The 12530-nt window shown below is 31.7% G+C and overlaps 1 protein-coding gene across 1 annotated transcript in view; it reads left to right on the top strand.

Moving 5' to 3' along the window:
* The first annotated feature begins 586 nt into the window (after positions 1 to 586).
* PGAP2 (Post-GPI attachment to proteins 2) overlaps positions 587 to 12530 on the top strand; it is a 47733-nt gene continuing 35789 nt past the window's right edge. The window contains exons 1-2 of the mRNA XM_067264089.1: positions 587 to 913; positions 10938 to 11190. Of these exons, the coding sequence (XP_067120190.1) occupies positions 764 to 913; positions 10938 to 11190 (403 nt within the window). The 5' untranslated portion in view covers positions 587 to 763. The remainder of the gene's footprint in view (positions 914 to 10937; positions 11191 to 12530) is intronic.

Below are 12530 nucleotides of genomic sequence, written 5' to 3'. Positions count from 1 at the left end.
TCTTTCATGTATGTTTGATGACCTTATGGCCGAGCAGCTAAGATAGCAGCTTACCCATCCGGGGTCCCAATGAATCGGGACGGACCAATCCTCTGAAAAATTTCTGAGATGTTTGGAAAATTTGAACCATAGGAATTTTTTAGGAGGTTGGCCTGTCTGAATGTGTTGGGTTCCGTCCCTCACCACCCTGCTGTCCCATTGTGGGATTGATTGAATCCATAATGGGCTTGCTAAAAAAGTCCTTTTAGTGCCCACAGAACAGAAAAAGTTAGAAAAAAAAATCTTCCGTGTATTTTATTATTTCAAATTACAATTTTTGTAAAATATTTTCATTATGATTTTATACTTAGAAAATTATTTTAAATTTTATTAATGTTCGAAGTATATGGTTGCGTAAGGGTTCTTTTCAGAATGAAAACGATCGTTGCTATAACAACATTATAAATTCGGATAAAAATTTAATGCAAAATCATTACAATTATTAATGATTAATTATTTTTGTCACAATTAAATAATTAACTAATATAAAAAGTGGCATTTACTTGAAATAAATTTTTGAATTATGTTTTATTTTTCGTCAATTTCCGTTAGGGTGTGCATAGATGGCCATGCTTTACCAGCTGTACTTATTTATCGACTTTTGGTGTTGTGTAGACACTACAATTATACGTTTAAAATCATTCATTTTCTAAATGCTATAAATATTTTATATGAACATTTCTTTTAATCTGTATTACACTAGATGTAACATAAATTATATCAAATGCCGTCTTCTGAATCCAAAGCGTTAGTTCAGATTCGTTTCCGTACGATAGCATTATGTACAGTTTGTTTACCTTTGTTTTCTTTTATATTTTGTGTCATTTGGTCTTTAATTTTTAATTTTAGACAAGTAACTTCCACTCATTGTCAGGTAAGACTCTTTTATTTCAATTTGAATACATTTTTATTTTTATTTTTTTTTCTGGGGTGTGTCGTGCTTGAGTATTTGTATGGATCATTGTGAAACAATCAATCATTTCAATAACATAGATTCAGGCTTGTAACGAAGGAGATTTATATTAATTAAAATCGTTTAAATGAAAATTAAAGGCTTATTTATTGACTTTTATAAAAAGAAATGTTAAATATTTTTTTTATTAAAAAATAAAATTACATATTCCATGAAAATATTCAGTTTAATGATTGATATATTGATGAAGCTTGTGTGATGTATGAAAGGGTCGTAATCTGTCATATTGATGTTGAATTATATTTTGTAAAACAGCTGGCTACGGTACGGTTGAACTTATACAGGGTGGGCCAGCGAAAACGAAACGGCAGAGTGTTCGTGTTCGTCCAAGCAAATCACTCAAACAGGTCGATTTTATTCTCGAGGGGACATCTTTTGCAATAAAGTTTTTGCGATTCTGAATACAACAGACAACAAAATATTTTAAAAACTCATTTATTTTGTATTAACTAAACAAACATTTATTTCAAAAAAAATGTTTGTTTAGTTAATATTCAGATTCGCAAAAACTTTATTGCATAAGATGTCCCCTCGAGAGTAAAATCGACCTGTCCGAGCGATTTGCTTGGACGAACATGAACACTCTGTCGTTTCATTTTCGCTGGCCCACCCTGTATAACAAACTTAATATAGAATGCTAAAGAACAACAGAAATTAATATAAATATTTGCTTTTTACTATTAATTTGGAACCTGTTTATTTCCTATACTGGATTTTAATTTTAGTAAGAAGTCTGTTCTTGTTTGGCAAATTTTTTGAAGTATGATAATATTCGTAAATTATTCTGTAATCATAATTAAATTAGGTTAGCATTTTCATTAGCATCTTCTGTTTGAAATATGTTTTCATGTATTCTAATTTCACAGATTAAGAATGTTTTTCCAAACTAAAGTTGGATTAGGATTTACTTCGAGAATAAAACTCTCAGAGCTGGCACAAGAGTATCTGATGCTCCTAGGCAAAGAAAATTTAGGTGCCCCTATAGATTATTATATACACACACACAGATATATACACAATCTCTCTGTTTGTGTACAGGTGCACACATACATAAACCTGTGGATATTTATAAAAATAATATTATTATGATAAACCTGTTAAAAATGTTTATCAATTTATACTAATTAATGATCTATCTTTTTGTTGTTTATATTTAAAGCTGGCACCCTATTAGACCTAGATTCACCCAGTGGTGATATTCGAAATATTTAACAAAGGGTTCGCTAGCAGAAAATTTTTCCCTAACAATCACTGACAAACAAAATGGAAGTTTTGGCTAGAAATAAATACAATACCTTTTCTTGCGATATATCTCATAATCAGTGGCGTATTTGGAACGTAAAGGGCCCTGGGCGAAGACCAGGTAACAATAGTATATTAGTGCTGTTGACCTTTTTTTTTTCTTTTCTTTTCTTTTTAGGCAGAGAAATTTTTCACCCCAAATGGCACTGCTCATAATAGACAGATGTCATCATCTTTCAAAATACAATATCCTTTTTATTTCGCTGTCCATAGCCTGACATGTGTTCCACGGCCATCTTGTATTATCTCGCACGCATGAGATTGTGGGATCTCTCTTATGACTGGATCTAGTTTCAAGAACTCTCTTGAATTGATTGCAATTAAACCTCGTTTTGGTCGAGATTGAAACGGTCGAGAGAGATTGCACCAAGGCATAGTCCCCGACCTTGCTCACAATCTAGATTGAAATGCTCGGTGTGAATGGAGTATAATGCTCTAGTTTAGTAGTGTTACAGAGTATAATACGTATATTTTAATATATTTTTTGAAAGAAACAAAACCACTGAGAAATGTTACGTGTGTTTAACGAGGTTCGGAAAACTGAAAATTTTACCAATGGGTTCGGCTGAACCTGTGCGAACCCGCTGAATATCACCACTGGATTCACCTAATGGTAAAATTGGTCCTGAAAAATCCAGATATTTGAATGTTGCTAATGGATATGATGTGAAATTTGATTGTATTTTTGATGAAAGATTATTTTGTGGCTTAATTCATTTACTCATCAATAAAATAGTTTTTCTAGAATATAAATTCAATTATTTATCAATTCTATAATAAAAATAAGAAGTCGGAGCTTGCATTCTTTAAAATTACCGCCTTGATAACTGAATTGATAACTAAGTATAAATCAAAACTTTTACCATCTAGTAAATAATTTTAATGTAAAATTTGCAAAATATTTTTGGTCTTCTGTTGACATGATGCAAATCTTATGTAAGATCAAAAACATTTGTTGTGTGGTATGAATGGTAAAGGTTTTGATTGATGTTATTGCAGTCTTCAGCTTTCATTGCTTAATTTGGAAGTATTTATTATAATCAGTGAACTCAGATTACTTCTAAGAAGTCTTCCCACTAACTGAACTAATCCTTAGAAAAATCAAACATAGTCTCACTAAATATTTGCAAAATATTGGCTTATATAAATGAAGTATCGATGAGGACTTTATTATTTTCGTAAACCCTCTGGGTTAATGTAACCCTTGGTGCCAAGATGGCGGCTCGTCTCTGATTCCAGCAAGGAAACAGTGGGATGCACGTTCTAACCTAACCTAACCTATTCGAATAAATTACCATAATTATTAGCATCCAAATTATTAGAATAGGTTAGGTTAGGTTAGAACGTGCGTCCCACTGTTTCCTTGCTGGAATCAGAGATGAGCTGCCATCTTGGCACCAAGGGTTACATTAACCACTTTCTGGATAGTCTTAATTCATACTTACTAAGCTTAGTATTCTTGTTCTAAAACTATCTTATGAAAACATGAATTTCTGTATTATCTGTTAGAATTTAAGCTGATTACTATATTAACTTATTTTTATTTATGGGAAATTAACAAAGTTTTAGTATATAGTCATAGGCAGTTCTTAGATCCTAGGAAGTTTAAAATTGATTCAATAAGATTACCAGTAAGCTTTATATAAATTCAAAAAAATTTTTATTATTATGAAACCAGATAGATTTTATAATGAAACTTTCAATGTCATCTAACTTTAAAAAAAAGTTATTTAAAATCTATATACTTATTTGATCTTTCCAACTTTATGATAAAATATGGACTCTGAAAACGTACAAAATAGACTAATATATCTGATTTAAATTATATCATGTAAAATTTTAATTGTTGCAAAATTGGAAGTATTAAATTTCTTATCACGCTCTGATGGAAGAAAGCAGGGTGATAACACCAAAGTGAGAAAATTGCATTGTCAAAAATAGCTGCAGTGACTTATTTGAAATGAATTGGGATTGGTCCAGTCATTGAAACCAGGAGAAAAAGATAGCAATGTGTAGCATTGTGGTAAGGTTTAAAATATTCTACATTGTTATTTTATTGAATCGTGATTGTTATGTGCAACAATCGAGAGTACAGTGCTCTCATGCTACGAGAGAATTTGCTGCAGACGTTGATTAAAAGTGGCCTTAGCTCAAATGGGGGATACATGTAACAGGATAGGCTCGATAGCCCCCAGATAAATGTGACGGGCTGCATTGAAGCCGATTCCCAGATGTTCTGAGAGATGCTAGGGAGGATATTGGTCACCTAAGTAGCTCTGGCACAGACATGGTTTACATGTTTCTTCCAAGCAAGTATCTCTTTCATATTCTTTCTCAGATAATTCATATCCTAACCCTTGGTATTCTTATGTTGTTGATGGTGATGCATGGAGTTTTCTGCAGAGGTGTTTTCTTAGAGAATATTATATATTTGCACTTGCCGAGGTTGATTGGTAATTTACGATCCATGCTCCGGGAAAAGATAGGGCAAAGTAGCTGATTACATTCAGTTGGGAGGTGGTCACAATTTTGGTCACAATCATATCATCCACATAGCCTTGTATCAAATAGTCACTACTTGTACTTAGTGATGCAAGCAAGTTATTGTCTAGGGCTATCCATAGACCTATGCCCAGTATGGAACCCTTAGGAGTAGCCCTTTGAAACAGAATGGATATGGATGGTGTTATTGCCATAATAACCAACTTGTCTTTCATGCACAAAGCTGCTCATAAGGTTGAAACGGTTCTGCAGACACTCATAGTATCATAGTTGTTGTAGAGTTGCCAGCCACCAGAGGTTGTCAAAAGCCCTCTGTAGCCAATATCGAACAGTAAAGTATGTTTTCCTGCTCTTTTGGCTTTCTCTACATGATCAAGTACTGTGGAGATTGCAATGATTGTAGACCTGCTTGGGGTAAACCCATGTTGGTAAGGGCTTAGAAGATTGTTCTTATGGAGATGCTTCAAGATCCTGCAAATTAGGAGCCCATCTAGTATTTTACCAATGACAAGCAGAAGGCAAATAGGGTAGAATTTGCTAGGATTAGAGGATTCCTTTTACATATTTTATATGAATTTCATCAAGGCAGTCTTCCAATTTTTGCTTTTGAGTGTACTATAGATTGCTCCCTATGGAATTTCAGAACCGAGTATATATTTGAACTCGGGACCAAGATGAGTTCAACGATACTCTACTTTTGGACCAGAGATGAAAAATAAGAAAGTTATGATATTTACGATTTCTTGCCCTTTACAATGCATTTTATGCCATTTTAGAGTTTTCCACTAGGTGGCGTTCAACTGTTTATGCTCCCGATGGACTCTTCCCGGAGAGGAGCCAGGGGAGAGCCGCCAGCAGACCTCCAAGTGTTTAACGTCACTAGTTATTGATTCAGGGTAGTTCTTGAACAAAAAAAAAAAAAGGAAACGTATACTGAACTACAAGCAGTACCACCTAGTGGAAAACTCTAAAAGGGCATAGAATGCATTGTGAAAGGCAAGAAATCGTAAATATCATAACTTTCTTATTTTTCGTCTCTGGTTCAAAAGTAGGGTATTGTTGAACTTGTCTCAGTCCCCTGACTTCAAATATATACTCAATGCCCCGAAATTCCATAGGGAGCAATCTATAGTATCCCCTTGCTTTTTTTACAGTTAGTTTTCTCAAACTAAATACAGAATAGATTTAAAATGCCTTTTTTTTGTTTAACACACTAGGGCCTATTAAATTTAAATGAAATATTTTAAAATGATTATTATTAAAAATATTTTTTTTGAAATAAAAAAACAATAAATTTAGCAGCAGAATTTTTTATTTTTAGACTAAGAATAAATAAATGCCATAATCTTTTATTAAATTTAATAACTATATTAATTTTAAATTAAATTATTTAATTTATGGTAATTCAAATTACATAATATCTACAAAATTAATTAGCCTAAATTCTAGCATATCTAGTCTTATTATTTGATTATTAGAATATTTTGGGCTTGGTTGTCTGTATGTATTTATTTCCATATTTATGACAACTATAAAAGAGATGCATTAATTGGATAACGTAGCTTAATCAATACTGATTCTGTAAAAATAGCACCTTTGTGTTAATTGGAGAGGAGAAAATTTTAGTTTCTTCCCAAATTGGATTATCTATAGAACCACTTTTTGCTAATGTGGTGCTATTTTATTATTAATTGTATTTATTTTTATGCTCTAGCAGAGTGAGTTTTAAGATACAGAATCATTCTGCTGCTCCCACACACATTTTTTTTTAAATCTTGTCTTAAAGTTATTTTATATACATCTTTATACACTAGAAAAATTAGATATAAGTAAACCATATCTTTATGAAAACAAATGTTTTTTGCCACTTTATTAAAACATATACTTTCAGCCTCTTTTAAAGTGTTATTTGTTGCTAGAAAAGATGTGAAAGATGTGGTTTAATCTAAGCTGGTTCCAGCTTTATAGAAGTGTCATTTTCTAGTATATCTCATCTATCTCTGTCATTTGTGCGTAAGCATTATATAGGTAAAGCATACAGTGAACCTCCTGCTAACTTGGACTAATAGAGGGTGAAGGTTGTAATTTCATAGCTTTCTTTAAATTTTCTTTTGTACCAATTTTTTCCTTGTGTACTATTACAACATCAGTTTTGTCTATGCTGCAGTTATGAGTTGTGCAATGTTCGTAAAAAACAGAGTTGATTCAATTATATTTTAAATCCGCGACGTGTTCTTTTAACCTTGTTTCCAATCTTCATTTTGTTTCTCCAATGTATGCTTTTGGTGGTTCGCATGTGCAAGGTATTTTGTAAACGACATCAGTAGTGTTGTATTTAATTGGTTGTTTATTTACACCAGGTTTTGTCTGCCGAATTCTTTTTTGTAAGATTCTATAAGTTGGTGCCAGTTTTATATTTATTTTATCAAAACTTTTACTACAGACAAAAATAATATTAACAAGAACCTAAGCATAGAAATTCTTTTATGAATTTCTATGCTGGTTACAACTATTAAAATAGAATATCTTAAAGAGAATATTTATACAGTTGTAGGCGTGGCTGTATGCAGCATTCTGGGAGAGAGAAGTTACACATTGTGAGACGTGCGGGGGAAGCAGTCAAGTTAGCAGGGAGGGGAAAGTAAGTGGGAAGACGTAGTGTGGAAGGTGCCAGACAGACGTCCACTAGATACAGCATATGTTTATTATGTTAACAGACTGAAGAGGTGCAAAAGCTCGAAATGCATCTCTGTAAAGATTATGGATTAAATTGACGAATTATTTGCCAACTGTCTATAAATTCACCAAGTCATGACACCAAACAAAACAAGAAAAAGAAGACACGGTTTCGACAAACAAATATAATTTTTCTGTTGTAAGAGATTTAAAATTGCTGTATAATTTTTTCAAAAAAATTGTCCGAGTTGATGGGTGTATATTGAAATTTTGATAAAATGATTAGGAGCCGAATTAATCAAACAGTAGGTGATGTTTAAAAAATAGTAATGTTTTCAACCACGTTTATTGTCTTGGGCCATCTTTAGGACAGTGAAAGTGGAATTCTGCTTTCAACTATCCAAGTGTAAAGTTAGTGCATTAAATAGGTCAAAAATATTAGCATTTTTTAAACTTCAGCCACTATTAAAGCTGCATTAATTCAGCTGAGCAACTATAGTAACTAGGTCATCCTTATTTGATTGGGGGATTTTTAGAATGTTTTATATAATATAAAAATAACTTATAAAATAATTAGCAAAATTGGAGAAACTTTCTAAGCCATATTCTTTACTGATTGGTCCATGGTTTTAAATTATGTTTTTACCTTATTGTTTGAAACAAACAATAAGGTAATGGGTAAACAATATTAAACAATGGGTTCTCTCAAACAAAGTTTCAATCTTGTTTGAGAGAACCCATTGTTTAATATTGCTAATTTTAAGATGTCTAGTTTATGTTTTAGAACAACGTTAATAAAATAGTATTTATAAGTCTTGTGTATTTGTGAAATAACAATGAAATTGACAAAAGAACTGATTAAAATATTTTCAATGAAGTATTGCAACAGCATCATGATTATATCAGGTAACAAATGAAATCATAAACCTTTTTAAAGACAAAATTAAAACATTTGTAAAAGTAAAACAAATAAACACCCTGACAATGAATTTTTCCCAAGAAACAAGTTTATAAATTCTCCTCTTATAAAAATTCTGTCTTCAGAAACAAAAAATTCTTTCACTTTCTTTTTTAATTGCACTTGATTTCAAAATTGTCCATTATGTATATGATTGTCAATTGACCAGAAAAAGTGAAAATCAGATGGTGAGGGGTCTGATGAATATGGTGCAGGGTAGAATATTCCAAAAAAGGCTACGGAGCTTTTCAGAGTCAATCTTGAAGTATGAGACTTTGCATTATCTTGAAGAAACACACTTTTGCAATTTTCTTTTTTTTCTTTTTTAAACTCTTTACCTTGTGGGCATTAAGGTTGTTTTTTTTTAGCAAGGTTCCTTTTGCCCACAAAAGGAACACCTGCATTGTGAGGGATAAGGGAAGCCAAGCCCACAAAAGGAACACCTGCATTGTGAGGGATGGGGTCCAACATATTGACGGATCCTGAAAAATTTCTGTGGTTTCTTGACCCATCCAGATTCAATTCCAGGTATTCCATAATGATAGGCTGCCATCTTAACTGCTCAGCCATCCAACCATCATACCTTTGTGATTAATTAGCACTGGCAGTTTTTGAAGAAGCTTCTCCTGCACACACTGCAGCTGAACAGAGTAAACTTCTATGATTGTAGAATTGTAGTTGAGTCTGTACTGTAATATCAAAAAGGTATACAGTAGAGAGTTGTTAATCGGAACCCCGGTAATCGGAATCGCCAGTAATCGAAACGATTTTCAGTCGGACTGTGTCGTGCCAAATCGAACGTTTTTGATACTAAATTTACTTCTAAAGTATAATTTTCATGTTTTTATATTCTTCAATATATTTATTTTGTTTGTACAAAATGCAGAAATAATTTTTAACGATACGATAGCCTCGATTATTATTATAAAAATTTTCGTTAGGCTTAAAATCGACGAAAATTCAACACGAAGCGACACGAAACGGAGAAAAGTTTGAACACCGGACAAGTTAATATATTTATTCATACATAATTGGTAATCGGAACAAATCACTAATCTGAACAACTCCAGTCCCCAATTGATTCCGATTTTCGGTTCTCTACTGTATTTATATATAATTTTAAAAATGTTTTAAAAAGTAAAGTTACTTTAAAATAATAAATATAATAAAAATTACTCTGATCTTTTCAACAGTCCTTTTTTATTATCAAAGAGATACAACCATGTGCATTTTGAGTTGTATCAATTAACAGTTCCTCTTCAGTAGTAGGAATACACGATAATAATGTGAATGCTTTAGTATACGAGAATACCGAGATACAATTTAGTCACGCACTGGTGGCCATTTTTGTATTATCATACTAACCAGTGAAAATTTGCATACTGTCATTTACATTCAACTTATTTTTAGTATTAATGATTATTAAATGTTCTTTAATTTTTTTTCCACTATTCTTCCTGTTTCTCCTATATATATTTTTGATTCTTGACATGTACATTTTAATTTGTAAATTTGTAAATTTCCTGTAAGATATTGATTTTTTTTTTTCTTTTTTATTTATATTTATTATTTTACTTAATTTATTTTTCGTAGTTGGCACTAAAATTATTTGTTTTTCTTTAAGTCTTTTAGCACATTTTTCGAAAATGTTTTTAATGTACGGAAAAGCAAAATAACTTACTTTTTCTTTTTGGTTTTTTACATTATATCAGTAGTTAAAATATTCTGTCTCCCATTTTTTAAATAAATTATATAGGTAATCACTTAATATAAATTTATGTCTCACTTTATTGATTTCTTTATGAAGAAATCAAAAAAGTGATGCATAAATTAATATTAAATGATTACCCATATAATTGATATACATTCAAAAAGTTCTTAAATTTTACAAAGATTTTAAAGTTCATTTTATAAACTAGCTTCTATATTTGTCATTAAAACATAGTAATTACGGTTAATGTTACCTTAGGTGCCAAGATGGCGGCTCGTCTCTGATTCCAGCAAGGAAACAGTGGGACGCACGTTCTAACCTAACCTATTCTAATAAATTGGCATAATAATTATGGTAATTTATTAGAATAGGTTAGGTTAGGTCAGAACATGCGTCCCACTGTTTCCTTGCTGGAATCAGAGACGAGCCGCCATCTTGGCACCTAAGGTAACATTAACCGTAATTACTATAAAAATTTTGTTATTTTTTTTTAATTGTTGTTCTTAATTTTGGATAAATGTACATTCAGTTTTTTATTCTTTGTCTATACATTCTGCATGCCATTTATAAAAAGCCGAATATTTAAACAGAAATTTTCAATTATAAAAATACAGCAATTACTTTACTTAATACGACTAACTAGGCATAAAATCTTTATTTATATCAAATTTCAAGATTTTAATCTCAAATTCTTTACTTCTGCTAATTATGTTCAATTTTTATTTTTGCTATAATATATTTTACAAAATTATATTAAAAATTTTAAATTTTTCTAGGTATCAAATTATTTACCATCTATAAGTGCTGCCATTGGAGGTTATACTCCTCAGAGATATGTTTGGCGAATTGGTATTGGATTACATGCTGCACCACGATATATTGTTATGTTTATGTATTACAGTTACTACAGCAACTTAATTTTAAATGAAGTGATATGGCAAAGATTAGTTACTCTTGCCTGTATATTAAATGGAATAGAAATTACTTGCTTAATAGGATTGACGTATGTGTCGTCGTCTGAAAATTATCGTAAGTATTTCGTATAAAGTATTCTTTATATGTACGTATTAGTTCTAAATTAATGTTTTTTAAAGTGTGGTGTGAACACAGACTAGCTTAGGCTGTACAAAAAAATATTGATCTACAAAAAAAGTTAAAACTGAATATAAAATAAATTTGATTTTAAATTTATTTTATTTAAAAAACAAAAAAAATATTACTACCCAATGAAGTTCTAGTGAAGATCTCGTGAAGATCTTTCCCAAACTCCGTCTTGTTCAGTTGGGTTCTGTGTGTATCATGATTCGATAGTTGATTCAGGTTCGACGAAAGCACACCTCCACACTCAATTCAGAGAATATTTACAGTTTATTTACAAAACAAAATATGCAGAATGTACAAGTTTGACAACATAACATATACAGGACAAACAAAGTGTGGCGTCTCATGTTTCAGCTTGGCCTTCAGGAACTATTAAACTCTAGAGAGGCCTCAGTCAGCTTGTGGAGTTGGCTCAACTATACGGTCCGTCCAGTCTCCACACTTACCTGTCCCTGAAATCGTTATCAGAGGAGTTCACTCTCTCTACGCTCAGTGGGCTTCTCAAGTGCCAGAGGCTACTGTATTATCAGTCTCTTGCCCTTCTCTCCTTTTTTCTCACTCATCTTACTATCTAAAGAGTTTTTTGGATGACAACTTCTGACCAATCAGGATTCTTCCTTTTATCGGAAGCTTTCCAAAACGTTGGCTGTTCTCCCGACAAAACAAGCTCACCATAACATCCGTCACTTGTTTACATTTTTTCTAGCAAGCTAACATGTGGCAAACACATTGCCCCACCTCATGCAAGTCCAATAAACAAAGACGGTGCTCCTTTTGTTTCCACACTTGTTTACAAATACAACACCAGGTGGGACCACAAGATCGTGTCACTTTTGTCCCTACTCTGATAAAAGCAATTCTTTACATACCCTAAAACCTTGGCTGTAAGCTATCTTGGTGTATAAACTGCAAAAGCAAATGCTGACTTTTCGTGGATAAGACACTCATATATAAATTTAGGCTGCAATCTATAGCCAAGATTTTAGAGTATAGTTCCAAAATAAAAAACAGTAGGAAAGGAATAGCATCAGGAATCACATTATTTATGTAAATCTCACTGTTCTATGTAGTAGAATTAATTGTATGCCATTTTGTTGATCATTTTTGCCAATTTTCACCAATGCTTTAAAATTATTATTATGATATATCACAGAGAGACAAAATATGATCAAAATATGCATACTTAATTTTTACCTCATATTAATTAAAATTTTTAAAACAAAAATGTAGTGACTTTTATTAGCTATTTTCAAGAATTTGGTGATTTT

The sequence above is a fragment of the Centruroides vittatus genome, unplaced genomic scaffold (assembly GCF_030686945.1).
Source record: "Centruroides vittatus isolate TY-2023 unplaced genomic scaffold, ASM3068694v2 contig_1042, whole genome shotgun sequence".
Taxonomy (NCBI): domain Eukaryota; kingdom Metazoa; phylum Arthropoda; class Arachnida; order Scorpiones; family Buthidae; genus Centruroides; species Centruroides vittatus.
This window is presented reverse-complemented; position numbering and strand designations above follow the sequence as displayed.